Source organism: Panthera onca, chromosome D1 (genome assembly GCF_046562875.1).
Source record: "Panthera onca isolate mPanOnc1 chromosome D1, mPanOnc1 haplotype 2, whole genome shotgun sequence".
NCBI lineage: Eukaryota > Metazoa > Chordata > Mammalia > Carnivora > Felidae > Panthera > Panthera onca.
This window is the reverse complement of record NC_138348.1, coordinates 1,100,063-1,126,483: the sequence shown is the minus strand read 5'-3', so window position 1 is coordinate 1,126,483 and position 26,421 is coordinate 1,100,063. Positions and strand designations below refer to the sequence as shown.

Sequence of the window (26,421 nt, the reverse complement as noted above, 5' to 3'; positions counted from 1 at the left end):
ACCATGTCAGAGCAGCAATCCGTAGTAACAGCAAACATCCGGTCTGTGTTCGTGTTTTCTCCAGTTTCTTACAACTGTTTTTTTTAGTGTTTGGATTCAGAGAAAGTCCATGCATCGTGGTTGGTTGACAGGTTTTATAACTTTCTCTTTTTTAACTTTATATCTCGAAATAAAGACTCACAAAAAATTGCAAAAACGTCACAGAGAACCCAGTGTCCACTTCAGCCAGCCCCGAGTGGTGACATCGCACCCAACTGGGGTGTAAGGGGGTGACGTTGGCACGGTGCTGCTCACCAGGCCACAGACTTTACTCAGCGAGTCCTCAGTCCACAGGCGCTGCTCCTTCTTCTTCCCCCTGCGGTCACACTGATGAAACCAGGCAGCTTCTCCCGTGGTGTCACCCAGCCGTCCTTGTGGTCCAGTCTAGCGTGTTCCTCTGTGTGTCCCGTAAGCTGTCGGCTCTCCTGAGACACTAGTTGGGTCGTGTTCTTCTTATGTGGGGGCCAGACTCGCTGTCGGTGGTGGTGAGCTTCCAGCAGGAGGCTTGCACTCTGGCTGTTGTGACTGGTGTGTGGCCCTCGTGACCACCGGCCGCCCAGAATCGCTGCTTTGTTAGGCGTTGCACAAAGGCTGTCTCTCTGCATCCTTCCTGGTCGGTTAGATGGAACACTTCTGTAAAGAAAACCTTCTCCTCTTCAACTAACTGGGCAGCTTGAGAAGCAGGATAAATACTCAATCCTTCCTTTTATTGACTGTCTTTCAACATGCAGATTTGGGTTTTTGCCATTTCCGAAGGTAAACGACCAGGTGTTTTCGTAAAAAGTATCGTTAGATAAAGGTTTAAACACTTCTGCGTTTCAGACCATTGGGCTGTCGTCCTGTACACTTAAATTGCCCCATCCTTGGCCAGGGAATCTCTTCAGGCTCGTCCACAGTCACAGTGACAGTGACCCTACCAACCTCAGCTGCAGCCCGTTGCCATGACAGAAAGGTGCAGCCCTGGAGTCCGTGTGCAGGAGCCCACCTGGCCACTGCAGGGGCACGCACGTGCAGAGGCCACGGTCTGGACATCGGGTGTGCTTTCCGCTTCTGAGCCAGTTACGTTTCCTTGGCCTTTTCAGTGGCCAGAGGCAGGAAAGGCGTGAGTGTGGAGCACACGAGTTCTTACGGCTACTTCAGGTCCAGGCTCAGGACCTCACCTCCACCTGTGTCCCCACACCACGAGGCCCTTTCTCCGCCATACCACACCCTTGTGCCCGTCCCATGCCAACCACACCAACAAGAGGAACACAGAAAACAGGGACCACACGTGTGCCGAGGAAGCGGAGGACGGACCCTCGGGCCCTGTCGGCGGGAACGTGAGCCGGTGCAGCTGCCGCGGAGGACAGCGTGGCGGTTCCTCCAAATACTGCATCTGGAACGAGCGTGCGACCCCTAGCTCCTCTTCCAGGTATTTACCCAAAGAACGGAGAGCAGGGACTCGAGTGGGTATTTGCACACCCACGTTCACAGCAGCTGAAACACGGAAGCGACCCCGTGTCCACCGACGGACGGGTGGATGGACGTAGTCCACTCCCTGGCCTGTCACTCAGTCCTGACAAGGAGGGACGTTCTGCCACCTGCCACCACGTGGATGGACCCGGGGGACGTGATGCTCACCTGTGATCCCCTCACACGAGGCCCCTGGAGTCTCCAGATTCCCGGAGACAGAGAGTGGACGGTGGGCGCCGGGGCTGGGGGAGGGGCTGGGGGTCCGTGATTCACGGGGACAGAGCTTCCGTTTGGGAAGATGGAAAGTTCTGGAGACGGGGGCGGGGGGGGGGGGGGTGGGACGGCCGCACAACTGTATGAACGTGCTTAGTGCCCCTGAGCTGCACGCTTAAGAGTCGGTGGAGATGGTGCTTTTTAAGGTGTGTTTTGTCACAGTAAAAAAGAAGATTGTTTAGAAATATTGATGTTTTTCTAGCAGTTACTTTATAAAGCCTCCAGTCCTATCCTATCATCTTTTGGCTGTTGCCCTTTGGTCCCCTCACGTGAGAAGTGAGAAACGTCATATTAGCTAGAAGCTTCTGCCCACTCCGCTTCCTCCTATACCCCGTGATTTGGAGTGATGTCTGCTGTTCAGTTGTTGGCTCAGTGTTGGTTCTCAAGATAGAATACCCTCGGTGCTCACAGGGCCGCCCCACGGACGTCCTTGTCAGCACTTCGCTTGCGTCCCAGTCTCCCGGAGAGCATGTTCACACCCACGTGCTGGCTTCACGGCAGAGTGTCCAGGCTGGTTGGGCTGCGTGGGCCTGAGAACTGGCATTTCGGGCAGGCTCCCAGGTGATGCTGCTGATGCCGGTCTGGGAGCCGCTTGAGAAGCAGTGACCTAAGTGCAGAGAGGCCTCGTGGGTGCCGTGGGGCGCGAGCTCGTTTGCAGCTTGTCTGGAGCCTTCACCCAGGTTCGTCCACCTCCACACTGTTGACGTGTGTGGCTGGGTGATTCTCGGGGGGCAGAGAGGCGGCCCTGTTGGCTGTGGGGTGTGGAGCCGCAGCCCTGTCCTCTACCCACATCTTCAGATATTACCAGATGCTCCGCAGGGCAGTATTGCCCCTGGTTGAGAACTCACACTTGAAAGACTGGATGGATGGGTATAAAGTCTCTGGCTCACGTTTTCTTACCTTGTGCATCTTTGAGCGCACCGTAGCTGTCTTGGCTCCGGCAGCCGGAACAGAACACCACAGGCGGGCGGCTCAGACAGCAGACCTTTAGTCTCACGCTTCTGGAGTCTGACATCGAGGTCCCGGGTGATTTGGGCGTCAGGAGGCTGGGGGAGGAGATGTCTTTCTCTCCTTCTAAGGGCACTAATCCCATCGTGGAGCCCACCCTCACCATCTCATCTACCCCTGATCACCTCCCAGAGGCCGCATGTCCAGACATCATCCCATCAGCAGGTAGGGCCTCAGTGTAGGGATTTGGGGGCGACACCAACATTCCGTCTGTAACAACGGCCTTCTGACGTAAAGCGTTGTTGTTGGAGTCTGAAGCAAATACGGTTTCCCCTGCACGTAAGCTGGTCTTTCTGTGGAAGGAGCCTTTCCACGTTGTAAGTCTGGTGATGGGACCATGACACCTTGGTGTGGGTGGCTCTGGTTTGACATGTGCCTCTTCACTATGTGGATCCAGGCCTTTTTTCTTTTAAGTTTACCCACTGCTTTCACTAAAATGCTTTTTCTGTCTTCCTTTATAAAAATTTTTAGTTGTTTTTAAAATTTGGTGTCTCAATTATAGACAGTATCATGCACAGGTCTTAAGCGTCCAGTTAAGTGAGTCTTGGCAGATGTGAATACCCCTGCAGTTACACCCTCAAACCCAGAAGATTCCGTCCTGTGCTTCCCAGCCACTTCTCACCATTTCCCTGCTGCGTCCCCTCCCAAGACGCGACCGCTATCCTGATTTATTTCCATCAAAGATTAACTTCGCCGTTTCTAGAACTTCACATAAATGGAACTGTAGGGTACCTGTGTTTTCTTCCTGGCATTTTTTTCCCAGTGTGATGCCTGTGAGGTTTAGCATGTGGATGTGTTTGGTTGCTGAGTGGTATTCATTATGTGCATTTACCATAATCAGTCTGTTCTCCTGCTGATGGACTTTGGGGTTGTTCCCGGTGTTTGGCTATTGCGAGTAATGCCGCTGTGAACATTCTGTGTGCCTTTGTGTAGATGTGTGTTTTGTTCCTCTTGGATAAATACTTAGGCACGGACTTACCGGTTCATAGCATAGATGACACATTTCACTTTATGATGAACTGCCGACTGTTTTCTCGAGGAGCTGTGCTGTGTCCTGTTCTCACCAGCAGGGAATCAGAGTTTTGGTCGCTCTGCCTTCATATCGACCCTTGGTGGTGTTCGTGTGTTTAATTTTAGCCAGCCTGGTGGGATCTCGTTGGGAATGGATCTAACGTGCCTTTCCCTACTGACCAGTGATGCTGAGCACTTTCTTTTGTGTTTGCTACTCAGGCAGCTTCCTTTGTTAAGTGTGCTGGTCTTTTGCCCTTTTTAAGCCCTGGGTTGTCTTGTTATTGAGTTGTAGCACTGCTGTGTATGGTCCGGATAGCAGTCTTTTGCCAGATACACGTTTGCGAATGTTTTCTCCCAATCTGTGGCTTGCCTGTTCTTAACGGTGTTTTGAGTGGAAGGAGTGTGTTTGGCGGTGGGAGGTGGGGGGGTAATTAAATTTTGATGAAATGTGATCACCTTTTTCTTTTATCATTAATGCGTCATGTGTCCTGAGTCATTTTTGCCTGCTCTGACTGTGGTACAGAACTCCTCCTGAGCTCTCTGTTAGAAGTGTGGTCACTCTGCTTTCGTACTTCATTCTTCAGCTCGTGCTGAGTTGCCTTGTTGTTTGTGGTGTGAGGTAGGGGTTGAGGATTTTTGTTTTTGTTTTTTAATAGCTGTTTACTTTTTGCAGCAGTGTTTATTGAAAAGACTTTCCTTTTCCATACAATTGCTTTGACATCTTTGTTAAAGTCCAATTGACCATGTTTATTCTTTTTTTTAACATCTGTTTATGTTGTTAGTAACACAGTTTCTTGAATACTATGGCTTTAAAGTCTTGAAATTAGTGAGTCCCCCAACTTGATTCCTTTTCTTGCAAGAATGATTTCATTATTGTAAGCCATTTTACATTTCCATATACGTTTCAGAATCACCCTGTCAATTTCTACAAACACATTCTGCTGGGATGGTAATAGGCTTGTGCTGAATCTGTGTTCAGGTGGGAAAATTGACATCCTAACAGCATTGAGGCTTCTAATCTAGGTTGAGGATAGATGTTCTCGTTTGTTTATGTGTTTAATTTTTCTCAGCAACGCTTTGTGCTTGGTAGCAAGAGGCTCTGTACACTTTAGTTAAATCTATTTCTAAACTTTACAGATTCTGTTGTAAATAACAGTTTTCTAACTTGCATTTTCCATTTGTGTGGTCTTAGTATATCGGAATAAAGTGAATTTTTATATATTGACCTTGTATCGTGTGATGTTGCTGAATTTATTTTTCAGCTGTAGCAGACTTTTTTTGCAGGTTCCTAGAACTTTGTGTATATACAACCATCTTATTTCCCAAGCAAGATGTTCTTTTCCATGCTAATATCTATACCTTTCATTTCTTGTTTGGCCTCATTGCACCAGCTGAGACCATCCACGCAGTGCTGAGTAGCAGTACTGAGTGAACATCGCTGCCTGGGTCTCAATCTTAACCGCAAGATGTTTAGACTTTTTCAGCTGGATATTTGATTTTCATATTTAGATATTTCCGTAGGCGCCCTTTTCCAGTTGAAAACATCCCCTTCTGTTCCTGGTTTGCTGAGGGTTTATGTGAACATTTTGCCGTGTAGTGTTTCTACCTGTACATGAGAATGATCATGTAATTGAGATGATCACTTTTTCCCCCCTTTAATCTGTTAATGTGGTGAATTACATTGATTTTCAGATGTCGGCTAAGCTTAGATGATGAACCTCTCTTGGTTATGCTCTGTTACTCCTTTTACATATCGCTGGGTTCATTTTGCTAACATTTTCTTAGGGAGTTTTGCATCTGTGTTCAAGGAGGATATTGCTCTGTAATTTTTCTTGTGATGTTTCCATTTTGGCCTCGCTGAATTAGCTGGGAGGTGTTTCCTCAGCTATTTTCTGAGAAAGTGTGTGTAAGAATGGTGTTATTTCTTCTGTGGATTTAGTTGAATTCACTCGTAGCCATCTGCTTTTGGCATTTCCTTGTAGAAAGGTTTTTTGAATTTTTTAATCAAATTTTTAATCATAAAGTCGAATCTTATATTTGTTCTTCTGTCAGTTTGGGTAACTTGTGTTTGTAAAGAACTTGCCTGTTTCATTTCTGTTGGCACACAATTGTTCACTGCGGTCCCTGGTCCTCGCAGTGTCTGGGATCTTTAACAACACCTATTTCACCTCTAACACTGGCAGTTTGCACCCTCACGCCCTCCCTCACGCTCTCTCCCCTTTTTGGGTCAGTCTGGCTGAGGAATTGATCCATTTTCTTAAGCTTCTGAAAGTTACCTTTGTGGGGTTTTTTTTCCTTGTTTTCTGTTTCATAGACTTCTATTATTGTTATGTCCTTCTTTCTACTTGCTTTGGGTTTAATATGTACCTCTTTACATATTATAACTTATTAAAACTTATAAGTTTTCCCTAAGCGTGGCTTTTTACCTGTATTATACAAACTTTAATAAGTTATATTGTTATTGTAATCTTTTTTTTTCCACTGTTTAATTTGTTGTTAAGTCTATCCCATAAAAAAGTTTTTTAAGATTTTTTATTTTATTTTATTTTTGAGAGAGAGGGAGCATAAACATGAGTGGGGGAGGAGTGGAGAGAGCAGGAGAGAGAGAGAATCCCAGGCAGCTCCATTCTGCCAGCGCAGAGCCCAACGCAGGGCTTGATCTCACAACTGACCATGAGATCACAACTTGAGCCGAAATCAAGAGGATGCTTAACTGAGCCACCCAGGCACCCCCCCCCCCCATAAAATTTCATTCTAGATATTCTATTTTTCAGTTCTAGAAATTTCTGTTTGTTCTTTTTTTAAATGTATAATATTAGAGTCCTAATATTTGTGCTCATTATGTCCATCCTTTCCTGTAAATCCTCGAATCATTGAATGTATGATGCCTCTTTGTTGTGTCTGGGTCTGTTTCTGTTGACTCTTCTTTTTCCTGGTTATGGGTTACATTTTTTACTTCCTCACCTGTCTCTGCGTGTATGTGTGTGTGTGTTAGACATTGTGGTGGCTAGTGTTATTAGAGCTGGGTTTTGTTGTTCTTCCTTAAAGAATGCTGTGCGTATTCCAGTATGCGGTTCATGTGCTGTGGGTTCAACAGGAGCCTTTTGAGGCTTGGTGAAGCTTTATTAGGGCAGGTCTAGAGAAACCTCCTTCCGAGGCTACTCTAACCTTGCTCCTGGCATGGCTTTGGGTGGAGGCCCCATGGAGCCTCACTGGAGCATCCTCTGTCTCTACTTGGGAGCAGGATGCCTGTTTTCTGCCCTTGCAGCCTTCCAGAACACCCCTTTGGCTTGCGGCTCCCCATAGCTGCTCTTTGCCAGGCCCCGCATGCCCTCAGCCGAGTGCTTGGCCAGAGGCTTACCTGGCTCTGTCCTTCTGTCTGGAGTCCCTTCTCTGGGCAGCCCAGCCCCTCTGGTACCCTACCCTGCACATTCCAGCAGTCCAACAGCCCCACCTTCAAGCCTTGCCTCCGTCCAAGACTGCGGGGCCTGCGTGGGCTTAGCCTTTCCGCGCTCCAGCCTCCAGCAGGTAACTGATGTCTGCTCACCCGTGGGTCCCCTGCTCTCAGGGGCACCGTCCTGAGCTGCCAGCTGCCAGCATGGCATGTTGTCCAGCATCCGAAACCAGTTGCTTTGTGTATTTCACCCAGGTTGTAGCTGGTGGCCGTCGAGGAGGCCAGCCCAGCACCTGGCCAGCCTTGCTGCCACGGAAGGGAGAGTGTCTTCACTCGTCTTTTATTTAAAAAACTTTCCGTCCTGCACTTCCAGCCTTGTTGGCTTCGTGCTCCTTCTGGTTTACACTGCATGTCAGAAGCTCTGATTTCTGGTTCTTATTCTGAGTTCTTTTGCCTCTCTCATCTTACCTTTTTTTGAGTCACTTTATTTCTGAGGTTGTCTAATTTGTTGGGTTACGGTTTTCAGCTGTTTTGTGCGTGTGTGTTTCTGGGGTGTTCTGGTTGTCATCAGGAGGCTTCTTATTCTCTCTTATTTTCTTGTTTTCATTGGACTCAACCATGAAGCTTTTCCCATTTGCATTTATTTATTTATTTATTTACAGAGAGAGAGAGAGAGAGAGAGAGACAGACAGACAGACAGACAATGCGAGTCAGGCAGGGGCAGAGACAGGGAGAGAGAATCCCAAGCAGTCTCCATGCTGCCAGCGTAGAGCTGATGTGGGACTCGAACCCACGAACCGTGAGAGCATGACCTGAGCCGAAACCAAGAGCCAGATGCTCAACCAGCTGAGCCTCCCCAGCGCCCCGGAGCTTTCCTGCACCTTCAACAGGGATGCCGGGCTGTTCCCTTTGCTGCCTTCAGAGCACGGAGCTCCTTCTGCTGTGGTTTTGACAGAGTGATTCATAACCTTGTGGCTGCTCAGAGTTGTCTCACTGTTGGAGGAGGAGCTTATAGACAAGCCAGGGAGGAGGCTGGAGTGACGCACGGGTGACAGATGAGAGTTGGAGGCATCGGGATGAACACGTGTGTAGCATAATATGCACACAGACGTGTGCAGGTGAGCACACACACTTTGCTCTGTCAGCGGAGAGGACCTAGGATAGAAAAGGACCACCCAAGAGCCAGATCTCGGGTTTTTGTTTTCTCCATTGGAAGGGACCAAGGCTTCTTGGAGAAATGACCAGTTCTAACACAGGGCAGGGAATAGAGAAAGACGAGCTGGTTTCAGCTGCCCAGCCTGCTGGGGCCCCGACCCAGCAGGTGGTGTCATCCCTTCGCTGGGGCTCCACACCTCACCTGCCCGGGGCTGCGTGGTCATCCTGTCGGCATCCCTACCCTGGACAGACAGCAAATGAGTGTGGTGCCTGAGGTCATGCTGACTCCCAGGGTGGCAGTGGAGACGCCATCCTGCCAGGGCAGGAGAGGCCTTTTTTGCCCTGCCTCACAGGTGACTGGAGCTCTGCTGGCGGTGTCCTCAGCTGTGCCCGGGCAGAGGTTGCCTTTCACTGTCACTGAGCTGTCCTCTTGGTGGTTTTGGAGTTGCCACTGGGTTGAACTTGGACAGATGAGAAGGTCGGTAGGGCCCTTTGTGGGATGTGGCCTTGGTGGGCGGAGGGCAGAGCTGAGCCTGGGCATATGGGTGCAGGGGCCTGGCAGACCTGTGGCTGTGCTCCGTGCTGGCTGGGGCTTGTCAGCGGGCACGGGGAAGGGCTGTCACTGTCACTGTGGTTGGAACTGAAACCAGGGTTGAGCAGATGTTTGATTTGTCAGTACTTTGTGGCCTCCTGCGTATACAACAGCTACAGAGAAGTTCTTGGGCACACAGCTTCTTTCACCCTCCTAGGAAGGTGTTCTGGATGTTTCTATCCAGGTCTGCCCTCCAGGAGCAGCCTCTGCCCAGTGCGAGCTCGGTGCCTGCCCTGGATGCCCTGGAAGCCAGCCAGCTTTATCTTTCCAAGGCTGTATGAGTGTCGGTGCGCCACAGGCTCATGCCCATGCTCTGCAGGTGTGCGGTCAGCCTGTCCGCCCACCCCCACCCCTGCCCCAAGCCATGCCTCCACCGGTTTCTTGTCTCAGCTGGGCTGGGGTCAGGCAGGGGCTGTGTGTTGGCCCCAGGAGCACATGGGGCAGACCTTCTGCCTGCTCTCTGTCTGAAGGGCCATGTGGTGCCACCCTGGGGCCTCGATGATGGGTCCTCCCAAGGGCTGTGCCCCTCCCCGCGGCAGTGGCCTTGCCCCACACAGCGCCCGCAAGGCGCCACTTTGAAAAGGCCATCGAGACACTCCCTCACTTAACCAGACTTGGCCAGCCTTCGCCTGTAAAAGGAGCAGCTGTTCCTTTCTACCAGGCCAGAGTCCTCCTTTCTCTCCCTGCGTGTCCTCATTGGCTGGTCTCTGGGAGGGAGGGAGGGAGGGAGGGAGGGAGGGAGAGAGGGAGGAGAGAGCAAGGAGGGCGCGGCTGTCCCGTGCCAGTGCCGCGGCTCCTGCTTTTCCTCCCCGTGTCTGCACTGCCCCATCATGCTTGGAGACCACAGCAGTCTCCCCACAGACCGAGCTCTGCTCAGCCAGCCCCCCAAAACTGGACTCAGCTGCAAAATGGTGCTTCAGGCAGTCGGCAAAGTGCTCAGGTGAATGGGACGGGCCAGTGGGGGTGGTCTGACCGTCCCCAGTCCATATCCCAGGGTTCAGCCTGCGGAGCACTGGCGGTAATCGTCCGCTAAAGTGCCGGTGGCAGGCAGCCGCTGGCAGGGCATGGGGCGGCCAGCTGGATCTGGTCGGGAACTTTGTTTGGAGTCCAGTCTTCCCTAAATGCCTGCACTTCCTGCTGCTTGTGGGAGGCAGCTCGCTCACTTGACAGAGTGGCCCCGGAGGATCTGGATGAGGACAGGGGGCCCACCAGTGACCCACCTCCCTCTTGGTGGTTAACCACGTTTGTGACCATGGAAGTCCTGCCTTGCCCCCTCCCGAGCCTGCCGGACAGGTGCTTCACCCCCGGTAGGGTGTCCTGCCTGTTGGCCGTAGGCAGGATGACCGGAGCCTGTCCATGAGTGGCCTTGTCCAGAGACCTGAAGTGGGCCACGGCTCTCCGCTGTGTGTGGGGGGGGGGGGGAGGGGTGTTGCCAGAAAAGCCATTTTTGCGAGCTGTTTAAATTTATTTTTCTGACCTACAGAAGGGTTTAGAGAAAGCCAGTGCAGTGCATGTCTGCGTCAGAGTAGGTCTGTTTCGGGCGTTGGGTAGAGCAGGTGCGGCCTGCTGTGTGAGAGAGCCTGGGGCCGGGAGCGGGCGGCCAGGAGGGCCAGTGAGCAGCAGTGGCCTTCCTGACCCCCAGAGATGGGCTGTTCTGTGCTCTCAGGGGTTAGGAGCACAGCCAGAGTCCGTGCCCAGAACGTGTCACAGTCGAGACTCAAATCCAGTTTTCTTCAGTGTAATCATCTTACCTTTGCGTGAGACTTCAGTGGGTCATAACTTTTAAAACTCAAAGCGAGTGCCTCTTGCTTTTCTGTTCTGTGTTTAGCTGTAACCAAACTAAGCAGGCCTCTTGGGTGAGGGTGTGACTGCTGGTGGTCATCGCGGAGTGACCGATCCGACCTTCCGTGGGCACCTCTGCTTTCCACCCCCCTCTTCCACAGCGGGTCACGAGTGTGCCGCACAGGGAGGACCCCGGCGAGTTACAAGTAGAAACCAGAGATCCAGCCCGTTAGCTGCCCAAAGCTGTCCTTCTGTCACATTAAGGTGTGAGATTTGGAAACGTGGCCAGGTTGTGGGTGCTCTCCTCCAGAAGTTTGGCTCAGACCCGGAGCAGCGCCCGTCCCTGGCCTCGTGCAGGGACCACGCGGGTGCCCACGTGCGTGCCATGGTGAGGGCCGAATGCTGAGGTGGGCTCCACAGAAGACAAGAGGCAAGACCTCGACTCTGCTGAGTCTCTGCGTGCACTTGTGGCAGACTGGAGGCCGAGCCATTCTCACGGCGGGGGGGGGGGGGGGGGGGGGTGGTCTGGGAGGACCTCACAGTAGAGGTGACGACTCAGCCAGATTAGGGGAAGAGCACTCACTTCACAGAGTAGCAAGAGTTAACGTTGAACTCTGAGCAGTGGCCACACCGTGGCTCAGACAGCACTCAGGGGCACCTGGCGCACGTGGACGCTGGGTCCGGGGTGTCTGCGTGCTTTTCTCAGTCTGCCGTGGCTTTTCCCCTCTCAGTGGGTCTCTTGTTCTGTAGGGGATACGAAGGCTCGTGAAAGCTTGCTCTGTTCGGGGGTGCGGACCGCCGGGCAGTTAAACCGAGGAGGGAGACGCCCTGCGGGTCCCTCTCGGCAGCCTCAGGCTGGCCGTGGCCTGTGGGGACTCAGTGGGGGTCCCATCCCAAGCTGGGTCTTCTCAGCTTTTGGTTTCCAAGGCTCGGTGACAGGAAGGGGGTTACAGGGGCCCCAGGGCCAGTGAAGACCAGCAAGGACGCGATCCAGGAGGGGCATCTCCACACGTCACGGTGGTTTTCGGGCCCCACGCCAGGCCCGCCACGTCACAGTCTTGAGGGTAGGCAGTGCTGCCGAGCCCCAGTGCTTTCACTGTCCCGGGGTTGAGGGGCTTGTGGGAGGAAGGTCCCCTGTGTGTCTGGCCCTGGTCGCGGGCCCGTGTGTGCCCTGGCCGTGTGGGGTGACAGGGCCGTCAGCGACGTCCCTGCCGAGCCTGCGCCCTCACCGCCGTCCCAGGAAGGAGGTCGGTGCGTTCCTGTGCCCTCGGCCCGGAGGCTGCCCTTGCTTCCCCCAGCGTGCCACCCCAGGTGGCGGCGTCTGTCAAGCCTGCGCCCGGGAGCTGAGCCTCTGAGCCCGTGTGCCTCCCTCCTGCACGAGGCTGCCGTGGGGGGCGGCGGGCTGGGCCCAGGGCGGTCAGCGTCCACTTGTGCTGCTCTCTCCATGCGCCCCTGCTTTCCCAGACCGCCGTCGGCACCGTCTGTGTCCGTGCAGCACTTCCTGGGGGCCTCTACATGCCGCAGGCCCACCGTTCACACACCCGCAGGTTCCTCGTGATCCTGCTCCCCCACCCCCAGACCTTTGGCCTGCATCCCGGGAGGCTGCCTCGGTCAGCGTGCCCCCTCCTCCAGGGTCTCCATGCTTCCCTTGACTTCCCACGAGGGTCCCTTCCTACACCTGCCCTGCCTCCTCCCAGCCACATCCTTAGCCGTCTCAGGGTACCAGCGTCCAGTGAGCACTTCGGGGGCCAGACTGGGGGACAGGAGGCTGAGCAGGACTCTGAGGAAAGAAGGGGTCTCCCCCCGTCCTGCCCTTCTTCCCCTGGCTCTGTCCGCTCGCCAGGCGCTGCTCTGTGCCCGGGGACCACCGGCCCCTTGCCCCAGCATGGCTGAGGGCTTGAGGAGGCCTCCCGTGTTCAAACCTCACAGCTGCTTGTTGCTCCTTTCGGGTGTGGCCGGGCCAGCCAGGGCATTACCGCGTCTGCCCGTGGGGGCCAGCCCTGTGCGTTGTTGAGCTGACTGCTGGTCGCATTGGCATGGGACACCCAGTGTCCCCTCAAATCCAGCCCGTCCCCAGGTGTTCTTGGGCAGCTGGGGATTCCTCACGGTGTGTCTGTGTCCCTAGGGCAGACCCCTCTCCTGTGGCTGACAGATGCCTCCCAGCCTGTTGGGCAGGCATCACCACATGGATGGATTACATGTCATTGCCAGGCTATGGCAATGACAACCTCGGGAGCCTTCCTGGTGGCACCAGTGGTGTGACATTGGACAGGAAGTGTGTTAGGCCAAGCATGTGGGCAGAGGGACATGTGTGGGGTATGGGGACTCCTGCAGAGGCGGGACAGGTCATCCCAGGACACTCCACAGGTGCCAGGAGTAGTGGAGGGTGCACGGTGAGGCTGGCGGGCAGGCACCCACTGGGGTGAGGAGACACCGGGAAGACGTTCTCCGTAGGGCCTGGGCCCCTCCCCAATGGATGACCAGCCTCGGAGCGCAGCCACTAGACCCGGAGCAATGTGCAGGGTTCCGTCGGGGGCTCTCCGCCTATGCCTGTGGCCATACTCTTCCCGAGGTCCCGGCAGGCCCTGGGGCGAGCCAAAGCCTGTGTCCGCCTTCTGGTCCCTTCAGTGCAGCTCCGTGCCAGGGCCTCAGACTTTCACTGTAGCTGTGGGCGTCCCAGCGAGCAGTAGCGGGGAGAGCCAGAGAGGAGGAACCCAGCCGTGTGGTCCCTGGGCAGACCCCTGGGCCTTGGCCAGACAGAGCCGGCTCCAGAGCCCAGTGCCCGTGGGGTGGGGAGCACAGGGTCTCGTTTTCTCCACCGATGTGGCCATAGGGACAGAGGACAGGTACCAGCACGGTGTCGCATATAGCAGCCTGTTCTACCTCGAAGGCCACGAGGTGTTTTCTGAAATCTTGCGCCTGCTGCTGTTGGCGGCAGAGGAGTGGGGCTGGGTCAGGGCCACTTGTTGGCCAGAGGGGCCAAGTGTCTTGGCAGTGGACGGGACACAACTTGGGGCGGGAGGGACCTGTCGTGGCTGGGCTTGTGGGCCCTGCCGGCACGGAGGCCCTGCGGGTCCCCAGACGAGCCCCAGACACGCTTGTGCCTTCGTGCTGCGCCCTTTGGGTCAGAGCCCATTGTCTACTGTCTGCTCGTGGGACTGAGGGGAAGAGGACTCGGTCCAGAGGTCCCAGGCCAGCCCTGGGTGGTGAGGACAGTGAGACCAGGGGGAACCGGCTTGGAGAGGTGGAGCTTGGCGGGCCTGCTCTGCGTCTGCCTGTTTGTTGCAGGAGAACAGGTTCAGACAGCAGCAGGTGAGAAGGGCGAGGAGGCCGAGGCCTTCTGACCACGCGGGTCGCAGCCCACATCCTCCCGGGGCTGCCTGCCTGGCCCTCCGCGACTTGGCCCACAGGGGCTCCCAGGCTCCCCTAGAAATGGACTCGCCAGCATGAGGGCGCCACACCCTTCCTAAGGCAGTGTCCGCGAGCGGGCCTGTGTGTGACTTCCTGCACCACACCGGTTCCTGCTGCTCCTCGCATGTCTGCTTCTGATGCGTGGTCCTCGAGTCACTTGGTGACATGGCTCCTAAATGGCAGGGCAGGGAGGTGCTCAGACAACTGGCTCTTGCCCCATCCCTACACGTGTGATCGTAGGACCCTCTAGACCCGGGGATCAAGGCCCGGCATCTGTGGTCGTAGCCGGGTGAGTCAGAGTGAGGTGCGGGCAGGTGTGCACGTAGAGCACAGGTGAGGGGTTGGGGTCAGATGGGGCCTAGACGCAGGGTGGACAATGTGCCCAGCAGGTGGATGTTCGGTGGTGGGGGTGGGGGTGGCCGGAGCAGAGCTGCACGGGTTGAAGTGCCTCCCGTGGGCTGGACCCTCGTGCCTGGCGCTCTGGGCACAGGAGATCTTCCAGGCGACGCAAGGCTTTCTGACAGGGTGGCATGTGACTCAGTAGCAGAGACTAGGGTCAGGAGAAGGGCAGGGGGCAGGGAGTGAAACGGCCCTTCCCACGACCTGCCGGGGCATCTGAGGGCAGCAGCAGAGCTCCTGGGCTCCCTGAACCCTCCAGGACCCGGTCTCCCTCGACACATTCTGGGGAAGGGTGGGAGCCTCGCTCTCCCAGGCCAGGGGACCACAGGGCCCTGTGAAGCGCATGTCCACACTTGTCCCCAGTGAACAGCCCCACCGCACAGTCCCCTGGGCAGGGACCCCTGAAGTGCTCACTGCAAGTGTGTGTGTGGGAGAGAGACAGAGACCTTCACGCCTGTGCTCCAGCCTTGGCCTGCTCAGGCAGGGCTCGGAGCTCCGGTCGGGGGTGGGGGGGGGGGGGTCTGTCCCGCCCTGTCCCCGGGACGCTGTGGCCCTGCGTGGCATTGGCCACTCCCAGTGGTGCACCAGGAGGCTGAACACACGTCGCCTTTTAAGGAGAAGATTTGCTGAGAAGCTGAGGGAAAACATCTCCCTGGCATTCGGGGAACATATTTCCTTCCTGTTTCTCTTAAATAAACCACCAGCGACTTTTCAAAACAAGAAGAAAAGGACAAGGTCAGGGAGCTGCAGAGACCTTTCACCCCTGCTCCTAGCAGGGCTGGCAGGGGGAGGGATGCACAGGGAGCTGAGTGCCCCGAGCCGTCGGGACGGCAGTGTTCAGCTCCGCCACCACGAGGCCATGCCCCCGCCGAGGCCCACGGCGCAGTGAGCCGGTCTGCCGCTCCTTCCGCAGGCACCACAGCCCTTGAGGGTGTGAGCGGGTGCGGCCTGGGTGCGCGTATGCTGGGCCCCAAGTCCAGGCCCTGCCCGCCTGCCCCCCCACCTCTGCGGCCCAGCCAGCACGGCGACCACAGCCCCCCAGAGTTTGCAGGGGGCCAGGTGGAGGAGGGTGGCCCTTGGTGCAGTGGGCTCATGGCCATCCTGACGGGAGCGCCTGCTGGTTTGCCAGGGCGGGCACGTGCCCACTCCGGCCCCTCACCCCCACAGAGCAGGAGGTGGATGGGCTTGCGTCCCCTGGGGTTCTGGCCCTCAGGCCCGTGGCCGCTCCGGGGACGGGGATGATCCCTCCTTGAGAGTTGATGGCCACGGTGGCCTTTTCTGGTCAATAAGACTTCATGACGAGCAGTCTGTCTTCCGTGGGTCACAGTGTTTGCCGTTAAAGAATTCGGTTCAATTAAGAGTCAAGCGACTCATTCGTGCTTTTAAGCATTTCCCTTCAGTTTCTCAAACTTTCCCCTAGGAGCCCAATTCAAGAATTGGGCATTTCCTACAGGTGCAGGAGGATTGCAGTGTCGCTCTGAGCTGACCGCTAGATGGCGGGAGGCCCCCCTGCCCCCTCCACATTGGGTGGTTGCTGCCCAGAAGGGGGAAGGGCCGTGTCTGCACGTGGCCCTCCCCGGGGTCCTCTGCCCTGAGGCGTGTTTGCCCAGTGTGGGCTCCAGTGTGACAGATTCAGTGACTTCTGACAAACCCACCCTGGGCCACTGTGTTGGTCATGTGTCTCTCGTGAGGACGTCCTGTCTTATTTGTGTACCCAGTTCGCACACACCACGACCCTGGCTCCGGCCTCTGGGGCAGCTGGTGGGAGGCTGGTTCTGAGGCTAAGGACTCCCCCACCAAGGAGGGGCCCCCTCAGCACCAAGAACTTTTGGTTCGTGGGGCTTAGCTACTGATGCTCATTGGATTTGAATAAAAACAAAGACATTTCAAAAAAATGTATTTAGTCCTATAAAAATAGCTATAACAAACCTATTCTGTTTTGTATGACAGCATATTGTTTTGGAAAAGAACTATTTTCAAAACAAAGAAAACCTTTTGGTGCCAAGCGGTAGTTTGAGCAGATTTCCCTCTGCCCCTGCCCGGAACCTGCACCGTGTGCTTGGGACGGAGCCCAGGGTTGTGCAGGGGGGAGCCTCATTCGTGTCAGTCAGTGCTCTGTAACAGTGGGCCGCTGGACCATCTGCACAAAAGGACCGGGGCCCAGGCCAGGGACGCTCTTCCCTGGGTCCCACCCGGTGGCCCTGGGGGCCAAGATGGCTGCAGGGTCACACGTGGCAGGTGGAGCCTGACTAGCCTGGCCGGCGCACCTCCTTCAGCGGGCCCAGAGCGGCCCGTGTCCCCACTCGTGTCTCTGGGCCAGCTCGTGGCTTCCATGCCGGCATTTGTCTGCAGTGACCCTCTGCTCCCTCGTCTCTGGCAGGAAGTGACCCTCTGCTCCCTCTTCCCTGGCAGGAAGTCTAAAGCAAAGCCCAATGGAAAGAAACCTGCCGCGGAGGAGAAGAAGATGTACCTGGAGCCGGAGTACGCCAAGTCCAGAATCACTGACGTTGGGTTCAAGGAGCTGGTGGTGCTGCCCCGGGAGATCGACCTCAACGAGTGGCTGGCCAGCAACAGTGCGTGTGGGCACAGGGTGGGGAAGGGCGCCATGGCGGCTGCAGGTGGTCACCTCCTCCGGGCCTCCCCGCAGCCGGTGGCCGGCCCTGCAGTGCGCTTGGGGTCTCCACCACACAGGGACCCAGCGCAGGTCCTGGCCGTGCCGGGGAGCGTCTGTGGGGTGGGAGTGCGGCCGCAAGGCCAGCAGTGCCCAGGTCATGGGAAGGCCGTGGCCCACGGGACAGGGGGGTGGCTTCCACCTCCACCTGCTGGGCAGGCCTGGGGCTCAGGGCTCAGGGCTCAGGGCTCACAGATTGTGTGCCTGCCCCTGAGGCAGAGCAGAGGGGGACTCAGCTCGATGGCCCCTGCCTGTCTGCCCAGCTTGGCACCGTCCAAGCAGACGCCCGAGCCCGCACAGCAGTGGCTGGTGGCCGGCTTCCAGGGCTGGTGCTGTGCGCTGGGACGTGTGTCTCTGGTCTGCGGTAGGTGCTGGCTGCCCCAGGGTCCAAGGAAAGGAGGCTGTTCCTCGTGGACGCGATGGTGGGTTTCACGCCTGCCCCTTCTCTTCTCTTACAGCCACCACGTTTTTCCACCACGTCAACCTGCAGTACAGCACCATCTCTGAGTTTTGCACAGGAGAGGCATGCCAGACGATGGCCGTGTGCAACACGTGAGTCGCTGCCTGGCTGCAGCTCAGACCCTGGACCCTCTCACTGCACCCGTGCAGGGTCTCCTGATGGCGTGGGGTCCTCCTCAACGACATCCTGGCCGGGGCTGCACCCCCTGTCGCTGTGGGGCAGGGACACCAGATGCAGAGCCCAGCCAGGGCGGGGCACTCGGCAGTGTGTGGTAGGGGGGTGTCCGCAGTACATGCCCGGCTTGGTTTCCTGAAATGTCAGAGCGTCATGAAGCTGCAGGCACTTCTCTGCTTTACTTAGTGGTCCAGTTGAAGGATGGCTCTTTTCTTTTTTGAGAGAGAGAAAGAGAGGGATCGTGCGCGCAAGTGAGATAGGGATGAGAGAATCTTAAGCAGGCTGCGTGCTCAGTGCAGAGCCTGATGGGGGGGCTCGCTCCGTGAGATCATGACCTGAGCTGAAATCAAGGGCCAGCCGCCCAACCAGTGGCCGCCCAGGCCCCCGAAGGACAGCTTCTCCTGAGAGCCCCTGCTCTGTGTGGAGGGGGTGACGGGGGACGGCGAGGGACTGGGCGCCTTCCTCACTGGCAGGTTTTGTGGGGCTGGGACGCCTTCTCCGTGAGTTTTCGGTGGGCCTGGGTGCTGGTCACTCTCTTCCGGAAGCGCGTGCACATTCGTGCCCTCAGCAGGGGGGCACCCCGCTGGACTTGCAGCAGCTCTGACTGGGGTGTGGGCGGGAGGGTCCCTGCACAGTGCGGGCTGGCCCCCTGACGGCAGAAGGGATGGAAGGGGCTTTGAACAAGAGGCCGGGTGTGCTGGAGCTCAGCCTAGGGCCGTTGGGACTGAGGACGAGCGCGGAAGCTCCTTTCTGACGCCTCCTTTTTGTTACCGGGGCTGCAGGTCAGGGGCCGATGCAAGCGTACATGAGCCGCTAGCCTCTGCTGGCGAACACACATTTGCTGTGCTGTCCTGAGCCCATCCTGCCGGCAGAGCTGCTGGCCAGGCTGCTGGGCACAGACCCAGCTCGGTCGTAGGCAGGCTGAGCTGGCTCCTAGCCCTGCCAGGCCCTGCTCTCGTGGCCCCAGCAGGTCACAGCTCAGGGCTGGGTCACATGGGAGCAAATGTAGACGATGTACACTCTCCGTTCTGTCACCCAGAAAGAGCCACCGACGGGAGCCCAGGCATTACATGTGTCCCCCCTGGCCACAGGCAAGGGCATCTCGGGGCAGGTGGGGCAGGTCGGCTTGAGGCAGGAGGACATCGATGTGGGAGGGAAGCGCCCTCGCTAGAGTGACGCCAGCGGCAGGTGCTGGAGGCGGGCGAGGACACTGCTCGAGAGCTGTGTGTGTGGTGTGCTCAGTAGGATGCTTGCTGGCTCGGCCTGACCAGGCAGCGTCAGAGGTGACCGGTAGGGTGGGCGGGTGGGGAAGCCGTTCCCCCCTCCCCCCGTGTGCCCTTTGGCATCACCGTGTTTGAGAAGAGACGCCTTGAGACGGCGTAGGGCTTGGTGTCGGGCAGGCCTGCGCCCGGATGTTGGCGCTGCTGTGTGAGACTGGGGATCTGGGGAATGTTAAGCCCACTTCTCTTCATTCTTCTCGACCTTCTGTGGCCTCCTTCACGGGGTTTTTACAGACTCACAGGACCTGGTGTGCTCTAGTGCCTTCCTAGCGGTTGTTTGATACCAAATTAGTTTCAGAGAAAAAGGCAGGTTTGCCAAAGGTCAGTCACCCCACAGAGCTGCTTGCTACCTCGGGACCGATCAGCACATCCACCTGGGTCCCGAGTGGGGCCGCGGCCTGTCTGCACCCTGCTGCTGCCCTAGGGATGGAGACCAGAGGGTAGTGTTGGAGTCTCAGAAGGCGAAGAGAAAGGGCTGGGTGGAGGGTGTATTTGAGGAGATAACGGCTGGGAGCTTTCCAAGCGTGGCCGACACAAACTTACAAATTCAGGAAGCTGAATGAAGTCCAAGTAGGACAAAAGAATCCACAGGCAGATGCATCATAACAAAATGGCCGAGAAGAGAAGGCCTTCACAGAGCAGAGCCCGCGGCACCGCGCCTGCGGGGACATTGGCGGGTGCCTGTGCCTCTTGTCAGAAGCCTTGGGCCACAAGGAGGCTCCGCCACGTTTTTAAAGTGAGGAAAGGAGGTGAGGAAAAGTGAGAAAAGTGAGAAAAAGCAGGTGTCCCAGAGTCCTTCGGGCAAACCCGTCCTTCAGGAGTTCGGGTGAGGTACGGACCTTCCCCACACGGAGGAAGACCAACCCGCGCACAGCCGGCGCACCTGCTCCACGGGAGTTTCTGCGGGGGGTCCCAGGGCAAGGGGGCTGCGGCTGGGGACCAGCCCTCCGAGCTCCTGAAGCCACGCCTGTCTGATGGGCCAGATGGAGGGGCCCGTGGGGGGCTGTGCTCTCAGCACAGCGCAGAAAGCATGACTGAGTATGTAGTTCATACTCCTGTGAGCAGCCTCTATAGAAGTTGTGTAGATGACATAGCCAGATTCGTAACAGATGAACTGAAAGGAAATACTAAAACATAACCCAAAAGAAGGCACGAAAGAGGAAACAAGGGCGATGAGAAGCAAAGGGAATGAGCAGTAAACAAACGATGGCAGACTTAAATTCAGACTCAGCAGAAATTCTAGTGAGCGTCCGTGGTGCAGACATGCCGATCACTAGGCAGAGGTTGTGCCCAAGGGCCGTGCCCCTGGGCCCCCATCGGGGGCCTCAAATTACAGACCAGCCCGACCCCTGTGTGTGCACACATGCCTGTGACAAAATGTAATTTATGCGTGAGGCACAGAGTGTAACAACAATACCTGATAATAAAATGGGACCGTCATGACAGTGTCTTACAATGAGAGCTGCGTGAACGTGCTCGCTCTGTCTCTCAGCTTGTACCCACATTCTTCTTGTGATGGTGCGAGACGAAAAAGTGGCTGCGTAGGGAGAGGAAGTGAGGGGCCGGCGCGGGCATCGTGACGTGGCCTTGGGTCGCTTCTCTGCCTTCTGCCGCTGCGTGGGGAGCAGCAGCGTCTGCCTCTGGATGGTGGGTCACCGTGAGGGACTGACCCCACGGAAGGCGAAACCGCACGCCCCACTGTGTGAGAATGAGCCAACTGAACAGTGTTCACAGGAAACTCACTTTACTTCCAGTGACATCAGTAGATCACAACTAAAAGCACAGAGAAGATGTATCAGCAAAACACTAATGAGAGGAAAGCCGGAGTGTCTGTTAATCCCAGACACAGTAGGCCTCAGAGCAGAGTCAATGATGAGGTGTGAAGAAGTCTGCATATTTACAAAAGAGTCAATTCATCAAGGAGGATCGATCTTGAACGTGTATGCACCAGACAGCAGCGTTTCCCTAGAGGACGTGAACTGAGAGAAACGGACAAAACTCAGAGTAGGGGACTTCAGTGCTCCTGTCTTGGAGGCAGAGGGCTGGTAGACAGTAAGCCAGCGAGGTCACAGACTCACTGGCATTGCCAGCCAGCTGGACTGGATGGACTGGAGAGCATTTCACCCTCGGCAGCGCATTCTTCCCAAGCGCACACAGAATAGTCCCCAAAATAGATCACATCCTGGCTCACAAAACAACCCTTCGCAAACTTGAAAGAATCAGAATCGTGCTGAGTCAGTCATCTGATGTCATGGGGTTAAACTAGAATGAGTAACACTTGGAAATTAGCATGTTTCTAAATAATCCGTGGATCGAAGAGGAAGTCTCAGAATTAGAAATGTATTAAACGGAACACAAACGAAAGCGCACCGGACTTGAGGGGACACAGCTACAGCCATGCCTAGAGGGACAGTTGTGGGTACGCGCTTACTTTAGGAGAAGGATCTCAAGTCAGTACCCTAAGCTTCCATATTAAGAGACTAGAAAAAGAAGAGCAAAATAAACCCCAATTGAGCAGAAGAAAGGAAGTAACAGAAATGATCAAAAGTGATTTCTGAAAACAGGAAAATCGATGAAACCAGAAGCCAGTTTCTTAAAAAGATCAATAAAATTGATAAACCTTTAGCAAGATTGACAAAGAGAAAGGTGCAGATTATCAATATAAGCAGTGAAGGGGGTGTCAGCATAAACTCAGCAGATATTAAACATGACAAATTCTTATGGCATAAATATGATAGTTTTCCTGACGGCTCCGGAAACAGCCAAGTGCTTCGGGGTACACTCGGGTGTGTACGCTGCAAAGTGCCCGGTCCCGGTGAGCGCGGTCAGAGGCCTGCGCCAGTGGCAGGCGTGCCGCGCTGTGGGCTGGGAGGCTTGACAAGCTCCAACGGGGAGCTCTCTCAGCCCGCCCTGTTCGTTTGTCGTCGGAGCCCCAGCGGAGCCGTCGTGGGTGCCGATGAGCTGGCTGAGACACGTGGAGGGGCGCAGCCGCTGGCGCAGCGACAACGGTTTTGGGGAAAGAGCAGGAAGGCCGGAAGGATCCCACCACCCAGTTGAAATCGCTGTAAGGCCACGGCACCGAAGACACACGGTGTGGCAGAGGAGCAGACGCACAGGTCAAGGGGACAGCCGAGTCCAGACGTAGACCCACGCAGATGTGGGCCTTTGATTCTTGACAAAGATGCAAAAGAAATTTGGTGCAGAAGGGATAGTCTTTTCAACCAAAGCTGTTGGAAAAAACAGTCATCTGTGGGGGGTGGGGGAGTGAATCTTGACCCAAACCCGGCACTCCATGCCAAAAGCAACTCCAAATGATTCTAAATTGTAAAACTATGAAACTTTTGAAAGAGAGTGAGGAAATCTTCATGACGTACCATCAGGTGAAGAGCTCTTGGCTGTGACACAAGGCATGGTCGTTAATGAAACAGAATCAGCAAATTGAGCATAATCAACATGTAGAGCTTTTGCTCAGAGAAGGACGCCACCACAAGGAAGAAAAGACAAACCACAGACTACGTACCCAAGAAGGGACTCGGCCCAGAACGTGTGAAGAAGCCTCACAACTCGTCTGTGGGAAAACAGCCTGGTCACCGGTGGGCCCGGGCCTGGACACACAGGCCAGCAGAGAAGACACAGGAGAGCAGATGAGCCCCTCAAGCAGCAGGTGGATGGGGATTCAGAAGTCACAGCCCGTGTTGGCGGGCCCAGCACTGGCGACACTGTGTGCGGCAGGGCCGCGGAGGGACACGGAAGCCAGTCCGGGAGTGGTTTCGCGGCTCCTTCGGAAGGGGCGCTTCCCCTTGCCTGGGCCCGGCAGTTCCGGTCCCGAGTGTCCGCCTTAGACAAGTGAGAGCTTGTGCTCCCATAGGAACCTGTCCTGGAGTGCGTGTCGCAGCCTGAACCGTCATCGCCCCGAGCCGGGGACAAGCCGGTGCCTGAGCGGGTGAGTGGCTGGACACACCAGCACTTCCACACAGGAGCACGTCTCAGCGTAAGAAGGAAGGGGCTGCAGATGTGCGCACGGACGTGGCCGGGTCACCCCCCAGCTCAGGATGCCATGTGGCGTCCCCGGGGGACATCGCTGGTGTGCGGGGGGGGACTGACCAGGGGCCGTGGCAGGAGGGCAGCATGAGCTGTGTCCGGCTCATGTGGGAAGCACCCGGCCGTCCGCATGGGTGAGGAGCACGGGACCACATGCCACCAGGTCATCTTTCCTGCGTGGTGATTTAAAATGAAAACAAACAAGAGGAACGTCCGAAACGGAGCATCTCATCTTCCTTGGTTCCAGACGGGGCAGTCCTCGTCATCCCTCAGGAGCCAGTGTCTCGGGGCTGCATGTTGTGGGGACCTGTTTCCCAGTTTCTGGGGTCAGCTGTGTTCTCCGATGCCGGCACCTGTGGCCAGGTGCACCTGCCATCACGTGGGGGGCGGGGGGGGGGGTGGGGTTGGGGAATGGGTGGAGCAGGTGTCTGTGCTGCTGCCCACGCACTGGGCCTTGTCCTCCGGATCTCACTGCAGACCTGGGCCTCAGCCTGACCGCTAGAGGCCGGGCTCCACTTCCTGGCACAGGGACCCCACAGGCTGTCCAGACTGACACAGAAAAGGGCTTTGTGTGGGTGTCCTCAGGTGCTCCGATGCACCCGCACTGACGCCTGGGCAGACAGGAGAGGGGTGAGGCAGAGCCACCTTGTGGTGAGGAGGGCGCCAGGGCGGGCGTTCTAACCGACGGCAGGGCCTTGCAGGAGTTTCCCTTCCTGGGGGAAAACAGGGAGCTTTTCCAGCTTCCGAGGGCTTCGTCTTGACCAGCTCCCCTGCCTGTTCACGTTCTTGGGCCTTGTGGGGCACACGGCACCAGGCGCTCATGCAGCCTGGCCTCCCTGCAGGTACCGGGGAGTGCCACCTTACACCCCGGTCACAGCCCAGACCTTCCACCTCCGAGTGGGTGGCTCTGGTGCCGAGTGGCAGCCGGGGCCGAGTCCCCTCCCCCATCGAGGGCTGGCCTCCTCCCAGGGCCAGTCCATTAGCAAGGGGGCTGTGGCCGGGGGTGGGGCCTGCGTGTCTGTGGTGATGCCGTGACTGGCCTTCTCTGTCCCCACAGACAGTATTACTGGTACGATGAGCGGGGGAAGAAGGTCAAGTGCACCGCTCCCCAGTACGTCGACTTTGTCATGAGCTCTGTGCAGAAGCTGGTGACTGATGAGGACGTGTTCCCCACGAAATACGGTACGTCCCTCCCCTGGTGCTGGGTGCCCCTCCCTGCTAGGCAGGGGACACAGAGCCAGACCTATCGGGAGGGGGCAGCCGTGTGACTGGGGCTGTAAAGCCAGGCAGGTGCCCTCTGGCAGGGGTCAGCTCGGCCTGGGTCGAGACCCCCATCCCCACCCCAGGCTCTGGGACCCGTGGCTTCTGCCACCCCCTCCACCCCCCGTGTGCTGGGGCCATGGCAGTCCCCCTCACTTGGGGCCTGCCAGCCGAGGAGCGGTGGTTGTGGCGGGGGCTCCAGGCCAGTACAGAGCTGCCAGAGGGTCCTGTGCATCTTGGTTCCTGTCATCCTCCGTGGCCCCGGCCCCATCGAGGGCCCCGAGAGCATCCATCACGGAAGCACACGTAATCCCAGGGCCAGGGCCAGGCTGAGGGTGGCCTGAGGCAGGCCCCTCGATGCAGAGGCAGCCGGTACAGAGCAGTAGGCACCTGCCGGGTCAGTAGGCACGCAGCTCCGGGAGCCAGGCCCGGGGCGACAGGTCACTGGAGCGCCTGCCGATGGGGGGAAGGTGGGAGGTAGGGGGGGCCCTCCAGACGGCTCCTGCACAGTCGGTCCCCCCCCCCCCCCCCCCCAGCCAGCTCCTTCCAGACTGGTGGGAGCTCGGCGGGACGTGGCCCACCGAGCGGAGTGCCGGTGACGTGACGTCGTGGGCTCTCTCCCCAGGCAGGGAATTCCCCAGCTCCTTCGAGTCTCTGGTGAAGAAGATCTGCAAGTACCTGTTCCACGTGCTGGCGCACATCTACTGGTCCCACTTCAAGGAGACCCTGGCCCTCGAGCTGCACGGACACTTGAACACACTCTACGTCCACTTCATCCTCTTTGCCAGGGAGTTCAACCTGCTCGACCCCAAAGACACCGCCGTCATGGACGACCTCACGGAGGTGCTGTGCAGCGGCGGCGGCGGGGGCCGCGGCGGGGGCGGGGCCGGCGGCGGGGGCGGGGCCGGCGGCGGGGGCGCGGGGGCACAGAACCACGTGAAGGAGAGGTGAGCCCCCGGCCGGACAGGCGTGCACGTGTGCAGAGAGACGGTGGTCCGTGTGCCTGCGTGTGCGCGCACACGTCCCGGGCGCGCTCGGCGGGAGGTCTGAGAGGCTGACGCCGCCCCCCTGCCCGGCCCCGGGCGCGCCGAGCGCGCGGGCTCCCCGGACGCCGGCAGGCCGCGCGTCGGACTGGCCCCTGCCGGGGCTGTCCTGTCGGATGGATGAGTGCCGCTTGTCAAGAAGGACCCTGGGATTTCATTCGTTCGCTCGACAGCGTTTATGGGACTGCCGGTCTGAGTTTCCTTCTCCTGTGGGGCTTTCCTTTCCTTGGTCTTCCGTGTGGCGCCTGCCCCCGCCTCCCCTGAGGGCTCTGCTCTTTTGAGAGAAACACACCAGTGAGAGCTGGGGCTCCTTCCCAGGAGGGACTCTGGCTCGCTTTGGTTTGTCATCAGGGTGGGGTTATTCTAGAGATTCCGCCCCATCCCCCCCTCAGACCTCCCTCTCCTGGCCTTGCTTGGATCTTGGCTGTTGGCGGCTCAGAGCAGGTGGGGTAGGGTGGGCGTGGCTGGGGGTGCCCCACAGGGGCCCTGACCCTGTGGCCATGTCCCCCTCTCCTGCCCCTGCTGCCCACGAGGGCCCCTGGACTAGCTGGGCCTAGGACCGAGGTGCCTGGGCGGACGGACGGCCTGTGTGGAGAAGCGGCTGTTGGCGGAAGGCTGGGTGTCCCTGCTCCGCTCACCTGTTCGGTCGGTCGTAATAAAAAGAATTCTCTCAGGTCAGCGCCTGTGTGTATCCTCGGCGTCTCGATGACCCTTGCTGAGAGTGCCAGGGCTGGTGCCAGACTGAAGGTGGCCTGCCTCCCGCCCCCTCGTGTGGTCTCTGTGCACCCCAGGCTGGGCTCTTCCTGCCGGGGCCAACCACAGGCTCCCCTGCTGACCTGTGTCCACAGCCTGGGCTTGCAGGACCTCGGGAAGCTGGGGTGTGGGGGTCATGCCTTGTCTCCGGGGGGGGCGGGGGCTTGATCTCTCGTGCTGTGCCTTCCCGTGCAGGTGGCAGGGACCCCAGAGTGTGCTCTGG

The 26,421-nt window shown here is 57.3% G+C and overlaps 1 protein-coding gene across 4 annotated transcripts in view; it reads left to right on the top strand.

The window, feature by feature from the left end:
- Window positions 1-26,118, top strand: part of MOB2 (MOB kinase activator 2) — a 74,496-nt gene extending 48,378 nt beyond the window's left edge. For 2 of the 4 annotated variants that reach the window (XM_078433861.1, XM_078433862.2), the window contains 4 exons: window positions 16,929-17,089; window positions 17,646-17,739; window positions 24,200-24,324; window positions 25,028-26,118. In XM_078433861.1, coding sequence (XP_078289987.1) covers window positions 16,929-17,089; window positions 17,646-17,739; window positions 24,200-24,324; window positions 25,028-25,353 — 706 coding nt within the window. In that variant the 3' untranslated portion in view covers window positions 25,354-26,118. Of the gene's footprint in view, window positions 1-9,722; window positions 9,865-14,278; window positions 14,407-16,928; window positions 17,090-17,645; window positions 17,740-24,199; window positions 24,325-25,027 lie in introns of those variants that run through there. The other 2 variants (XM_078433860.2, XM_060607711.2) reach the window with 2 other exon arrangements.
- The last annotated feature ends 303 nt before the right edge of the window (window positions 26,119-26,421 follow it).